The sequence below is a fragment of the Panthera leo genome, chromosome A1 (assembly GCF_018350215.1).
Source record: "Panthera leo isolate Ple1 chromosome A1, P.leo_Ple1_pat1.1, whole genome shotgun sequence".
NCBI lineage: Eukaryota > Metazoa > Chordata > Mammalia > Carnivora > Felidae > Panthera > Panthera leo.
Window position 1 is genome coordinate 157,283,508 of NC_056679.1, and position 14,762 is coordinate 157,298,269.

The 14,762-nt window shown below is 37.6% G+C and overlaps 1 protein-coding gene and 1 long non-coding RNA gene across 16 annotated transcripts; one reads left to right on the forward strand and one right to left on the reverse strand.

The window, feature by feature from the left end:
• Positions 1-967: 967 nt before the first annotated feature.
• LOC122223011 lies at positions 968-8,322 on the reverse strand. Its single transcript, XR_006203982.1, has 2 exons — positions 8,052-8,322; positions 968-1,934 (listed from the first exon to the last, which is right to left on the reverse strand). It is a non-coding gene; the product is annotated as an uncharacterized LOC122223011 (long non-coding RNA).
• On the forward strand, positions 1,133-12,512 carry RFESD (Rieske Fe-S domain containing). 15 transcript variants are annotated; one of them, XM_042943896.1, is made up of 6 exons: positions 1,644-1,730; positions 3,306-3,436; positions 9,764-9,867; positions 10,234-10,409; positions 10,561-10,595; positions 12,226-12,512. In XM_042943896.1, exons 4-6 carry the CDS (start codon positions 10,235-10,237, stop codon positions 12,487-12,489), a joined length of 474 nt encoding a protein of 157 aa, XP_042799830.1. In that variant the 5' UTR covers positions 1,644-1,730; positions 3,306-3,436; positions 9,764-9,867; position 10,234; the 3' UTR covers positions 12,490-12,512. The 15 variants fall into 15 exon arrangements, with proteins under 15 accessions (XP_042799778.1, XP_042799848.1, XP_042799881.1 ...); XM_042943872.1 differs by lacking the exon at positions 9,764-9,867 and adding an exon at positions 2,375-2,468 and having other exon boundaries at positions 1,646-1,730; XM_042943888.1 differs by lacking the exon at positions 9,764-9,867 and adding an exon at positions 2,751-2,836 and having other exon boundaries at positions 1,653-1,730.
• The last annotated feature ends 2,250 nt before the right edge of the window (positions 12,513-14,762 follow it).

Consider the following 14,762-nt stretch of genomic DNA (forward strand, 5'->3'; position numbering starts at 1 on the left):
CAATGGAGTACTACTTGGCAATGAGAAAGAACGAAAGAACGAAATATGGCCCTTTGTAGCAACGTGGATGGAACTGGAGAGTGTGATGCTAAGTGAAATAAGCCATACAGAGAAAGACAGATAACATATGTTTTCACTCTTATGTGGATCCTAAGAAACTTAACAGAAACCCATGGGGGAGGGGAAGGATAAAAAAAAAAAGAGGTTAGAGTGGGAGAGAGCCAAAGCATAAGAGACTCTTAAAAACTGAGAACAAACTGAGGGTTGATGGGGGGTGGGAGGGCGGGGAGGGTGGGTGATGGGTATTGAGGAGGGCATCTTTTGGGATGAGCACTGGGTGTTGTATGGAAACCAATTTGACAATAAATTTCATATATTGAAAAATAAATAAATAAATAAATAAATAAACCAAAAATAAAAAATAAAAAAATAAAAAACATGCCAGACTCAACTAGCTTCCAGCTTTGAATACAAGTGGGAGGTGTTGTTTTTCATTTGTTTTCAAATTCACAAAGTATACAGAGAAACAGCAAAGTTCAAAAACTTATCTACCACCTCTAATGCAACCAGTTAAGTTTTTTTTAAAAAAATCTTATAAAAAGCTTACATACATACATATCTATTTGTATCATGAGAAATATTTTTATTTACACTAAAGAATTGTGTATTGTATCCTTTCCTTTTTAATATTAATTACATTCATGATATCTGTTGAGTATGTGGCTACAAAGTAATTCACATGTCTACACCGTATTTTATTTCACCACCATTCCCTTCTTGCTGATCACTTTAGCTATTCTTAATTCTTTCGTGGCAGTAAGCATCCTTACACATGGATTACACGCATCGTGATGAACTTCTGTAAATATTTTATAAGGTAAATTCCTGAGAGTGAGATCGTGGATGCATGTAAAATGTGGATAAATGTAGTGAGATTAACACATACGTTAAAATAGATGCTACCTACGGTTGTCAAGCACACTTTCACGACTGTCAGTTCGGAAGCCTTGGCAGAGGGCGGTTGACCAGCTGCCAGCTGGGGATGGCGGTCATCAGCCCGCAGTGCCCCTGAGGCAGTCTCCGAGGGCAGGCGCTCTCGGGTCACGTGGGCGGCTTGCCCCGCCCCCCGGAAGCTCCGAGCCTCGGTCCGAGGCCTGGCTCCCGCAGGAGAGTCACGCGGCCTCCGCTGCTGGCAGGACGTGCGGAGGCGGAGCAAGGGACTAAAGGTAAATTCAGTTCTCGCGGCGGGGTTGGGCGGGGCTCGCGAGCGCCGCTGTTTCCGGCCGGGCTGCGGGTCTCAGGTCGGGCTTCCGCCGGCAGCGCCGGCGGTGGCCTGGAGCTGGTGGGGGTTGGTGTCGTCTGGCCTATGCTCCAGGCCCTTCTGAGCGCTGTGGCTCTGCCGGGAGTCGGCTCGCGTTCGTTAACCGTTAATCTCCGGACTGGATTCCGCCCAGTCACAGCGAGGCCCTTCGAGCTTGTTCACCTTACAGTCTGGGCCCACCCAGGACCTGCCGCCTGTGTGGGGCAGGCGGGGCGTTTTTAACTAGCTTTCCTGGCCTCTATGCGTACTAAATCTGCTCCGCGGTTTCTGCAGCCCAGGCCGTGGTAGATACTCGTCTCCTGAAGTCTGTAGGCGCAACAGTCCAGAACCTCTGGACAGCCACGTGTAGCCTGTGCCCGGGGTTCCTGAGCACCTCTCCGTATAACTACTGTAGACGGTCTTTACTAAGGTGTTAAATACACTTTCAAGTCGTGCGTTAATTTGTCAGAACTGGAAGGGCCTTAGAGATGACAGCTCACATGGTTAGAGCGTTTCCCATGGTCCGGTCCTGCTCTACAATACTTGATTTGTATTCCAGAGCAGCTACATGACTTTATTAAATGATTAAACGCTTTAAACATCCGTTGATGCTACTCTTGTGACATTAGCTTTCCTAAAGTAAAAAAAAAATCAGAACCATGTTTGGTGATAAACGTACATCTATGTATATATACGTACACAGATATCTTTATTTTGCTAAAAGGCTTTGTACCTTTAAGTTTACTTGCAGGCCACGAGTTTTTATAAACCATGGATGCTGCTTAGATGAAATGTTAAGATGTATACACTGTGTTCACTGAATATAGACTCAGAAGATGTAGGTTTGAATCCTGACTGCTACTTTTGTTAAAGGGGATCCTTTACCCTTAGTTTCCTAATCTGCAAGATAGGTATACTACTTACCCCTTGGCGATAGTGAACTCCTGTATGCAAACAGTCCAAGTGGGTGGCCACTCACTGAAGGATAACTAGTTTTATCTATAATATTCTGCCATCCAAAGAGATGCAAAACTAATATCTAAGGCTGGTCTCTTCTCTGAACCTAAAAACAAGGGTGTCACCCTGGAGCCATGCATTCTGATAATGTGTAGGTCAAGGCTCCAGACTTAGTAAAAGCACCTTTGTCAGAGATCAAGAGGAATAACAAGTAAGTTCTTTTAATTTCATGTCTCTTTTGTCTCCAGTGTCTTATGGAAACTTATTTATTTATTTTTTTTAATTTAACCTGAATGGATTCCCTATGCTGGAAAAGTATCTAATAGAGACTGAGGATCTATTGAACTAATCTGTAATTTTATATGGTGTACGGGCCAAAAAAATACTTCTTAAGGAGGAAAATGGAACAAAATGGCTAAATTTTTCAGAAGTGACTTTGCTTGATCTAGCCCCCAAACAGCACAGACCGGTTAATTTTTCACTTTCTTTTTAGTTAAGATTCTGCTATCTTAAAGTAGACTCAAAATGAGGAAATATGTGGGAGCATATGAATAGTGCATCAAAGTAACAGTAACTAAGGTGAATACATTGACTCTTATTGTCTGAATGGACCATGATATTCACAATATTTAATTAAGAATAATGTGGATGTTAATTATAAATATTACTAGCTATCATAAATACATATGACCATTATTTGAAGGGTATGATAATACTTTCCTAAGCAAAAAGCAAGACTGTAATCATAGTTCTCTGAAACCTTTTATCATTTAGCCCAGCGTTCTCTGCTCATTTCTTATCAGCTTGTGCAAAGTTCACCGCAGTTTTCCTTGGTTGGGGTGCAAACACTGCTAAAACTGTATGTTTGAAGAGACTGAAACTTGAGGAAGGATTGTATTGGGTTCTCATTTCTTTGGAAGTCTGGAGAACTTAATTAACTTTTCATGCTGTACATTTCATATGTTTTACTTGCTTGATACTAGTATTTCTTTTCTAACTTTTTGCCTGGACAAAGAAAACTAAATATTCATTTATTTCCCCTTTCTAGTGCCAAGTTTTTAAAGAAGCTGAACAAAATTCTCAGTCCATTCATGATCTTTCTGCAGAGGCACGTTTTCTGAGGATAGAAAGTGCCATTTTATCCTGTTTCTTGGTTTTTGGATCATCTGTTACATAAATGTAAAGTAGGATACAACTTCTAAGCTAAAAGAGTAATTTTAAATGTAAGACTAAATATTACATTTTTAGGCATTTAAGAAATTCCGTGTTTTCTATCCCCTTGCTTTTCTTTATAAATTTACTCTATCTACATGTATCCATCAATGATATATTGTTTTGTTTTGCCCATTTTTGCACTTGGTAAAAATAGCAGCATACTCCGAATTCTTTAAAAATTGTTTTCCTTTAAAGTTATATTTTTGAAGTTAATCCAACTTGATGCATCCAGACATTTTTTACTGCTACATTGCATTCCATTGAATGAATGTGAAAATTCTCCATTCTACTGTTGATGCATTTTGAGTTTTTTCCCATCGTTTGCTGTTATAACCATTCCTGTGATTATCTCCTAGTGTACCTCTGCATGTTTCTCTGGAGTGTACTTAAAGGGGGATTAATGGATCGTGAATATGTTCGACTTTACTAGGTCATGCCAAATTGTGGTAGCACTAATTAATGTCATCACTATCAATTTCTCCATATCCTCACCAGTACTTGCTATAATTTTTGCCACTCAATTGGATAGAAAATAGTATCCTATTTGTGACTTTGCTTTGCATTTCTTTTACTTTTTCCTTCTGATGAGGTTGAGCATCTTTACATGTAATCACTGGCCATTTACACTTCCTCATCTATGCAATGTTTGTGTCTTTTGCCCATTTTTCTGTGTGTGTGTGTGTGTATGTGTGTGTGTGTTTGCACTTTACTGGTATAGTAAAGTCCTTCATACTTTCTGAATCGTCATCCTTAGTGGGTTATACGTGTTGCAAACTCTACATTTCTTGTTTTTTTCTTCAGCCTATTTCAGTTCATCTGTTCCCTTTTATCTTATCTTTGTTGCCCCTCTGTCTGTTCTGTCACAAAATGTGATAAAGGCTGCACGTCCAATGCTGTGGAGTAAATACTACCACCTGAGCAATTTGTATACTTTGGGTACCTGCCAATATCAAGCAAAACAAGATAATTGTTTAGGGATGTGGTAATCCAGCCTTCTGTTAGCCACAGCTAATCCAGGAAATTATGGCATGGCCCTCATTGCCTTTGCTTAAAAATACTATATTTTTGGGGTTTTTTTGTTATTGTGAAATGATTTTCAGTTTTTTAATTTGAGTATAGTTGACGCACAATGTTACATTAGTTTCAGGTGTACAACATAGTGATTCAGCTTCTCTGTATGTTAGCTGTGCTCACCACAAGTGTAGCTACCATCTGTCACCATACAACACTATTACAATATTATTGACTGTATTCTCTCTGCTGTGCCTTTTATTCTCATGACTTATTCATTCCATAAATGGAGGTCTGTATCTCCCACTCCCCCTTACCAATTTTGCCATTCCCTAACCCCCTTCCCTTTGGCAACCATCAGTTCTCTGTGTTTATAGGTCTGATTCTGCTTTTTGTTTCTTTGTTTATTCATTTGAGTGAAATCACATGGTATTTGTCTTTCTCAGTTTGATTTACTTATTGTGAAATAATTTTTTAAAATAGCATACGTTATGTTTTTCCATCATGTAAAAAGCAACTAGGTTAGTTAGAGCAGGAATTAACAGTGCAAACTTCAGAGTACAGACTTGACATTTCTATAATTTCCTAAGATTGATTTGTGTAATGCTTTCCTTTATACCTTGAATTCAAAGTTCCTTCCTGCCTCTCCTCATCAACACACATGCACACACACAAACATCCCTCATCCTACACCTCAGTTTTGGAGCGCAGGCTGATGTAATATCCAGTGTCTATGTTCCTTGTGGCTCAGAATTACACTTCTCAAAACAGTAGCCTGTGAAGTCCTTCATCTAAGGCTCTCTCCTAACACATTCACATGGAGATTTTTTTACTTCTAAATAATAATTTCTGTTTTACAAACTTTTTAAATGATCCATGCTCTTTTTCTCCCAACATTTCCAGACTTCCAATCAATGAGTCATACAAGATTAAATAAATATTTAGTAAAGCCATCAGAAAGCCTGGAGCCTCTGCCATAAAACACATATTCCCTCTTGTTGGGAGGAGATTGGGTCTACAGCTTATGACCATTCTAATCTATATTCATCAAGGTCCAAGTGCCCTTTTTTTTTTTTTAATTTTTTTAACGTTTATTTATTTTTGAGACAGATAGAGACAGAGCATGAACGGGGGAGGGTCAGAGAGAAGGAGACACAGAATCTGAAACAGGCTCCAGGCTCTGAGCTATCAGCACAGAGCCCGACGCGGGGCTCGAACTCACAGACCGTGAAATCATGACCTGAGCCGAAGTCGGCTGCTTAATCGACTGAGCCACCCAGGCACCCCTCAAGTGCCCTTTTTAAAAAGGTTCCACATGGGGCACCTGTGGGGGGGCTCAGTCATTTAAGCGTCCAATTTCGGGTCAGGTCATGATCTCCTGGTTCATGAGTTCGAGCCCCATGTCAGGCTCTGTGCTGACACTCAGAGCCTGGAGCCTGCTTCGAATTCTGTGACTCCCTCTCTCTCTGTCCCTCCCCTGCTCGTGTGTGCTCTGTTTCTCTCAAAAATAAACAAACATTTAAAGAAATTTTTAAAAGAAGTTCCATATATGCATTTATATGTAAAATGTTAACCTAAGACGAGTGAAATCAAAATGGCAGTTTCCTGTTCTCAAGGAAAGTTACATCATCACTCTGTATAACTTCCTTTGAAATATGACGATGTTACTGTATTTGAAGAGGAGGTGGATTAGGAAGGATTGGTCATCTTCCTAAAATTAGAATATTTGAAGTTGACATGTGATTTATAATTTTGTTAAATATCTTAAATTATAGGCAACTGTATTCTGTTTAATACCATGAGCATTCCATGGCAACCTTCCTTTGTTTAACAGCATCTGGGTCTCTACAACTATCATGGGCCATCACTTTGATTCACTTCCTTTCCTTTTCTATATGTAATTCCTTATCTTGTATCAGGCAGAGTTGGATACCTCTCACGTTATCTGCAGCTATCTCATTTCCCAATCTGATGAAATCCATAAAATAATTAAATTGTTAAAATGGACCTGAAACTGGAAATGTTGAGTAAAACCTAGCCTTGCCACAACCTTTAGAATGGTTGTTACATTTTGTTTTGGAAGGCTTGTGTCAACATAAACATCTATTGAGACATTATGACTGAAGAGTTATTTTGGATTGAAAATGAACATATAACCCATTTTAAAGGCTGATTGTGTGATTAATTTTGAAATAATAGCTCCTAAATGTCATACAGTGATGTATATAAATCATTATTTTGATTGAAGGGCTAGATCAGACCTATACAGAGAGCCAGTCTCACTATGAACAATATTGAAAGATTTCTTAGTCTTATTTTTCTCACCTTTCAATTTCTATATTTGGCCAAAAGGGTATTTAAGAATCTAATAGACAAACTTTAAAGATACTAGGAAGAAAAGTAGTAATAATAATTCTGGATATAAACTCTTACTTGGAATTTAACACTATTTGATTTCTAGGAGAGTGGAGGTTAAGGAAATAAGGAAAATTACAAGGAGAAAAGTAGTCCAAGCCTTCATGAAAGAACCAACCTTTTGGGACAATTTCCTAGGAAGTCCATATTTTCTTCATGTATTGTGTAATACACATAGAGGTGGCCAGCATTAGAATGGATTTCACCTCATTGCCTGCCTTCCTGCTGGATCACCACTTACTTACCATTTGAGGAAAATGTAGGACAGAAAAGTAAACACCAAGTGAATGTCATTTGATTAACAGTAGATTGGACACATACTGGTCTTGCCTCTCTTCAGGCTCTCTTCCACTTGATCTTTAACTGTTGATGCACCTAAGGAATTATATTAGACCTGTCTGTACTCCCTCTCCAACTTACTCCATTGAATTCTGTAACTTTTCAACTCTCAAATTTCTCTCTCTTGTGATTCTCAACTCTAGTTTCATATATCCAACTGTAGACATGATATCTCTGTCTAGAGTCTTTTAGTTATTCCAAACTCAGTATGTGCAAAATGTAGCTAGTTCTTGATTTTCCATTTCTGGAAATACCATTCCATTTTCAGTCTTTTCTATCATAGTTACAATCGCGCTGGTTGCACAAAACTAAAACCTGGAAGCTACCCTTATTTATTTTCTGTAGCTCCTTTATTCCTGTTCACGAGCCCAACCTCTCTGGTCTTACTCAGTTTCCTCACTATACAATTAAAATAATACCTTTTTATAGTAACATGTTAGGATATTAAATGAGTTAAGTAAATGTAAAGTCTTAAAACAGTACCTGACATTTAATTAGCACAGTGTAATTGTGGCTACTGCTATTGTTGTTGTTGTTGTTGTTGTTGTTGTTACTTTTTCACCCCCACAAAATCAACACCCTGGTCTAAACCACCATATTCTGTCCTGTGGATCACTACAATAGCTTTCTGATTTCTGTGTTTCCACTCTTGTTTGGCTACAATCTATTGTCCACACAGCCAGGGCATTCTTTTAAAAACAGATCATGTCATCTCTGCCTGCTTTACACCCTTTAACACATTCCCTTTGCCCCTACAATAAAATTCACACACAGTACTGCATGACCTGGCTCCTGTTTGTTTCACCAAGCTCACTTGTTATGGTCCAGTCTCCTATCTGTTCCTCATTAGCCAAGTCTCCTTTCCTCAGGTTTTCATATTTGTTGTTCCTCGGCCTGGAATGCTCTTCCTTCAGCTCTTAGAATGTCTGGTTCATTTGCATTTTTCAGGTTCTAGCTCAACTGTCATTTCAGAATCATCTTCCCAGCCTATTCTTTGCAAAATGGCCTCCCCTTTTCTCTCTCATATTACACAGTTCATTTTATTCATGGTTGTTATGGTAGTGTGTAATTATATCATTTGTGTATTTGTTTACTGGTATTTATTTGTTGGTCTCACCAACTAGAATATAATATCTAGAAGAAAGAGACCTTATCTCTTTTACTTCCTTGAAGTGCTAGTCACATAGTACATGTTGAGAAAATATTTGTCAAATGAATGATAATCTCTGACAAGAAAAGAGAACTTTGCAAAAGGAGAATCTGAAGATCCATTGTTGAAATTTTCTTTTCATTTTGTAATTCTGTGCTAAAGATTACTGTCAATAGTCCCTTCTTGAGAAATTTTCCCGCTTAGTTTTTAGACATATATTCCTCTCTAAATAGATTACAGAGAAATTTGTCCATCAATGATCCAAAGAAAAAGTAGGATGTGATTAGATGTTACCATGAACTTTTAGTTTCTTTCATATAATAAAGGGGTTGAAGTAGCCCTGCTCCAAGGTAATGGTCTGGGTACATACAAGATCTCATGCCCAAATGCTGTAGGCAGCCTCTTTTCTGTCCACTCACATTGGGGAGTGAGCTTGCCTTATGCCGCTTGTGGAGCTGGACATTGTCTGGATAGTTGAAGGTTCCCATTCTCCAGCAGAGGGCAGAAACCATGAAGGAATATCCAAAAATGCATTATTAAGAAATAAAAAGTAAAACTGTTTAAGTGGTCTCAGTTTGCGTTTTGTGATTTTTATTTCATTACATGCAAAGATTCAAAATATGCTCTTGCCTGGGGAAGAAAGCTGTTTGTCAACCCTAAGGTAATATTATATGTGGTTCTTTATACTTTTTGAAAGTTATAGACCACACAGTCTCTATCCTGAGAGGAAAAGCAGGAATGTTTCCAGAAAAATTGGTGATTACAACACTAATGGAAAGAGGGTGGCGAGAAGAAGAAAGATTTGGGGTTAGGAGTGAAGAAAGAAAAATACAGCAATTCTTGGCAAAACAGGATATATAGTTTTTTGTTTTTTGTTTTTTTGTTTTGTTTTGTTTTTTTTCAGAAACTGTCATAGAATAAAACTTAAATACTCCCCCTATGGGACGCCCTCAGGAAAATCCTCTACAGAGGCTGACACTCCTGACACTGATGTATCTTGATGTTTCCTTCTCACATGGAATTAACAGACTATGACTGTGTTCTTAAAGTATACAAAGGTCTCTTTGAAAGAGCTGCTTTCAAAGAAGTAACCTAAACATCTTTGCTGAGAAAAAATATATTCAGAGTACCTGGAAATTCTCTACTAAAACTTCTCTGTTTAGAAATATATATACATATATTTCTATATATACGTCTATATATTACATACTTCTATAAATTAATTGAAGAGAAAGCCATCTCTTTGAATTCCCAACAAGGCAGAAGAAAGTAATGACAGTTTCTGAGTTAAGAAAATGTAATATGCCCATTCATACCTATCTCCTTATGGCAGAGTAGTTATCTGGTTGATTTCTAAGACTGGTTGTTCATTCCAGGCAAAATCAAATGAATCACCCTACCAAGATCTCAACCAAGAGATCCAAGACTGTTCAGACTATCAAAGAATCCTACCTTCAGAAGAAGGTTGAAAACAACACTGGTAACTGGCTGTTGTTTAGCATTGAATTGATAGGGAATAAAAGGACAATGAAACTTAACTCTTTGGGTCTTGGGACTTTGAAATATACACCTTACCCATTGAAATGAATCTAATATGAGTCCAGCCTCAAAGTGGGGAATCTTTCCTAATTTGGGCAAGCTTTAAGAGTCTCTAACTTGAAATTATGACCATGACCCAATGTGTATAAATGCTTTATTTTGTATAGCTACCAAAAACAAAAACAAAACAAAAACAAAAACAAAAACACCGTCCATCAGTCTTAGAGAAATCAAACGTCTATTACAGTATGATTCTCTCCATAGCCAAACTAGTGAAGACTACTTGCTTTTTGTTTTGTTCGACTAGCATGGATCTTGATGGCTCTGAACAAGATCCTGAAGTGAAGGAATATTCTCCTGTCTGTGTTGGCAGAGAAGATGACATTAAAAAATCTAAAAGAATGACAGCTGTTGTCCATGATAGAGAAGTGGTCATTTTCTACCACAAAGGAGAATATCATGCGATGGATATTCGCTGTTACCGTAAGAGTTTATTTTTTATTTGTAAACCTTGTATTTGTTTACTAACCACAAAACTATCAAAATTTCAGGTGTTTTTTTTTTTTTTGTTTTTGTTTTTGTTTTTTTTTTTTTTTTTTTTAGTGACTAGATGTAATATTCAATTCCTTTTCAGACTCAGGAGGGCCTTTACATTTGGGAGAAATAGAGGTATGTAAAATCTATTCTCTACAAATTCACGTTTTATTTATATTGTCTCATTCTGTATGCAAAAAAAATGTATTTGAGCTTGAACTGTCTTTTAACGCTTTGAGTATAATTGCTAATATTCTAGGAATTTACAGTCCTACAATGTAGAGAAAACTGTTTCACAGATAAATATGAGAAGTATGCATGTCTTCTGACCTAACAATTATACTCTGATATCTACCCTGCAGATATAATTGCACAAATGTTCAAGAATATATAAAGGAGAGGTTTACTGTGGCATTATTTGTCATAATGAAAAATTGAAGGCAACCTAAATGTTTTAACAATAGGAAACAGTTTCAATAAGCTATGAATAGCCATGCTGTGGAAAACTGTGCAGCCACTAAATTAATGAGGCAGATTTCTGTGTGTTGGTATGGAGGGATGTCAGCAGTATATCTTTGAGCAGAAAAAAGCAAGCCATAGAATAATAGGTCTAATGAGATCCCATTTTTTAAATAAAAAGTAACATTCACTTTTTACTTTTTACTGCACAGTTTGATTTTTTTCAGTGATTATATATTACCTGTATAATGTAGTAAAAATGTGTGTATTTAAAAAAAAATTTTTTTTAAAAAGCCTTATCTGAGGAGGGAATGGGGGAACTGTCTTACTTCCAAACTAGCTAGCCGCCTAATTTGTTTTCTACTTCATAAAACTGATCTCTCTCCCTCCTTCCCTCCCTCTCCTCCCTGAACAGTACAAAATGAATGCTTAAACTTAGTGTTCCACTCTCTCTACACTTCATATCTACCTATTTCCACACCTGTCCTCATGTTAAAGGACATTCATTATGAACATGAATGTTTGAATTACGAAAATGTGAATGTTTGTTGACAGTTCTGTGGGGGTACAATATCAGCACTCCTGCACTTCTGGTGTAGAGAAAAAGGTAAGCACGTGGTGATGATAATGTGAAAGAATTTCCCTGAGTTTTGGACCATAATGAGAGCTGTAAGACTTTGCTCCTCCAAGTGTGATCCATAGAACCAGCAACACTGGCGTCACCTGGGAGTTTGTTGGAACCACAGAATCTTGTACCCTACCCTAAGCCTACTGAACTTAAACAAGATCCAGGTGATTCCCATGCTCTTTAAAATTTGAGAACCACTGACTTAAGACAGTTAAAAAGTTGAGAATTGACTACTTTGAGTCACAGATCACTCTTCAGTTAACGTATACACTCATGCCTTTAGTAACCTTCTTAAATTTATATTTGAAGCTTACTGTGCTCCCAGCGGCTAGAGGAAATTCCTTTAGAAGCACTTGATGCCGTTGTCCCATTTCTGTCAAGGAAGTGACGTTCACATCTAATACATAACAGCATAGCTTCAGTCACATGGTGTAGTTGCCTGAGCTCATTTTCTGATACAGTTCTAACACGCTGGGTTTCTAATCAAATGCAAAAGGGACCTGATGACTGCTAAGATTAGGTTCTGTCTTATGCTGAATAATTTGTAAATGGAAGGAAAAAAGAGGAGCTGGCCTGTTCTTTAACCTGGTTATTCTGCAATAGAATCTGTTCTGAGTCTGAGATTTATTGTGAATGTTGGAAATGTCAGACTATTAAATCATTTATTTCCTTCCCCAGGAGTTTGACGGACGACCATGCATAGTTTGCCCCTGGCATAAATACAAAATTACTTTGGCAACAGGAGAAGGACTATACCAGTCTATAAACCCTAGAGATCCATCAGCAAAACCTGAGTGGTGTTCCAAAGGAGTAAAGCAAAGGATTCATACAGTGACAGTGGACAATGGGAACATTTACGTGACTCTTTCTAAAGAACCTTTTAAGTGTGACTCTGATTTTTATGCCACTGGAGACTTCAAAGTAATTCAGAGTTCTTTCTGATAAAATTATATGGCAATGAAAAATGGTGTGTGTGTTTGGAAAATATTTTTAGAATAACTTTGCTTCAATACCAAAGAGGATTAATTTTCCCAAAACAGGCACATTTATTACTTACTTTAAAAAAATCACATACATCTGAGCAGTTCAAAGTGATGTAAGGATTATTGTTAAGATCTATAGAATACATTTCACCCAATCCTCTGGACTGATTGGAACCTGAAGGTTATAAGTTTGGAATGTGCATTTTCAGGGTGAAAATAATTTGCAGTAACCACATTGAAAAAAGGTAAAAATGAGATCTAATAAGAACCATTGGGGAGGGGGGTAATCCTTATTTTGATGTAGTAGACTTTATCATGGAAAAGTTTTAATATATACAAACTAAACAAAATAGTGTAACAAACTCTCATCACCTAGCTTCAACAATTACCAGCATTCTTCCATTCTTATTTCCATTCTTATTTCACTGATACCTCCACACACTCTCCATCTCCCCTATTTATTATTCTTACTTTTTAAAAGTAAAATTTAAATACACTGAAATACTTAAATCTCAACTATTCAATATTTCTAAATACATAGCAGACTTTTTATACTTGAAAAATGTCTCCAAAATGGGGTTGATTTACATGCTTCATTTAAAAATAAGAAACTTATTCAACACTTACTACATACAACACCTGGTGCTCGTCACAAGTGCACTCCTTAATCCTCATGTACTGCGCATTGAGACCACATAAATCTTGGCTCAGTTTCTCTCTGGTCAAGGCAGACACTCCTAAAGTAAGGAAGATACACACAGCTGCTTCCCAGACATGAAGGACGTGAAGTCTCTTACTCAGTGAGCCAAAGTACTGGGAGTGCCTAGATGAAATTGTCAAATAAAGGTGTTCTTTCTTTTTTCAGAATTTCGTGATGTGTGTAGAACTAAGCATTCCGTGTAAATGTTACAGAGAAGAGATATAGGATGTTCTTCCTCGGAGTCCTTTCTGCTGAGTTCACAAGCAGGGTTGATGTTAAATTGGTCCACCCTGTTTTTACATGCCAGTTATTTATGGCCAACACTATTCTGGTTGCCTCGTGCCACACTGTACCAGAACACTCTGGGTGCTTATCATCTAAAATTCGGCAGCATATAGTAGAATATAAGAATAAGAAGGACCAGAACCAGGATGAACAGATTATGAATTCAGAGAATTCTGTGAGAAAAGCTGTTTGTCAAAATTGGAACTTTGTCTCAAAAGCACAGTAATCTTCTTAGTGGCACAGGATTGAATTAAGGCTCCAAACATAATACTTAACATTCTAAGGGGGCCACCTGGACTCTTTCCCTTGGTTATTGTAAAAATAATAAGTGACTAAAATACTTATCATTAAGGGTCTGCTTACAGAGCCCTTTGCTACATATTACATTTCCTTTTCTTTCTTTCTTTATTTATTTATTTTTTAATTTTTTTTTTACATTTTATTTATTTTTGAGAAACAGAGTGAGACAAAGTGTGAGTGGGGGAGGGGCAGAGAGAGAAGGAGACAGAATCTGAAGCAGACTCCAGGCTCTGAGCAAGCAGTCAGCACAGAGCCCGATGCGGGGCCCAAACCCACAAACTGTGAGATCATGACCTGAGCCGAAGTCGGACGCTCAACCGACTGAGCCACCCAGGCACCCCTACATTTCCTTTTCTGATGGAATATGGGTAACATGAAGTAATATAACACTTGTTACTCATTTCTCAGACTACTAAAAAGCCAGGGCTGGACTTTTTGTAAATATTGTTCATGGCAGTAGCTATTTACCAGGTACAGGAAATGTATGTACCATCACTGGATGGGTACATCTTCGCCTGTTATATCAGGTGCTGATCCTCCAATGACCAGTCAGGTCTTAACATGTGTCCAGAATTTAAAACACATGAAAGAAACCTAAGTACCTTCTGCAGGCAAAACAGTGGCCCTCATTTGCAGGACCAGTTACAGAAGCATTCTCTCTCAGAAGCCAGTGGCAACAATGAGTAACATTAACTTGATTTCTGGTTCTAAATTTGTTCCTCTAAATCTGGAAATAAAAAATATCATATTCTATCCTTACATACAGAAATCTTCTGTAAGATTTTGAAACAATATTGTGTTTTATAAATTTATTATACGTGACTTACAACTCCTACAGATGACTTATAAAAGGATTGATAACAGGCAGTTTCAAACTATGCAGCCTGTATATACAAAAAAAAAAAATCCCCTTATTATCTCTGAAAAAGTAATGTAGCATTTTGATA

What these genes read in the sequence shown, in the direction of transcription:
- RFESD (XM_042943844.1), top strand. Translation starts at nt 10,235, where the DNA reads ATGGATCTTGATGGCTCTGAACAAGATCCTGAAGTGAAGGAATATTCT. An exon ending in GATGGATATTCGCTGTTACC is followed by an intron (nt 10,410 to 10,560) that starts GTAAGAGTTTAT and finishes ATTCCTTTTCAG; the next exon opens with ACTCAGGAGGGCCTTTACAT. An exon ending in TACATTTGGGAGAAATAGAG is followed by an intron (nt 10,596 to 12,225) that starts GTATGTAAAATC and finishes TTCCTTCCCCAG; the next exon opens with GAGTTTGACGGACGACCATG.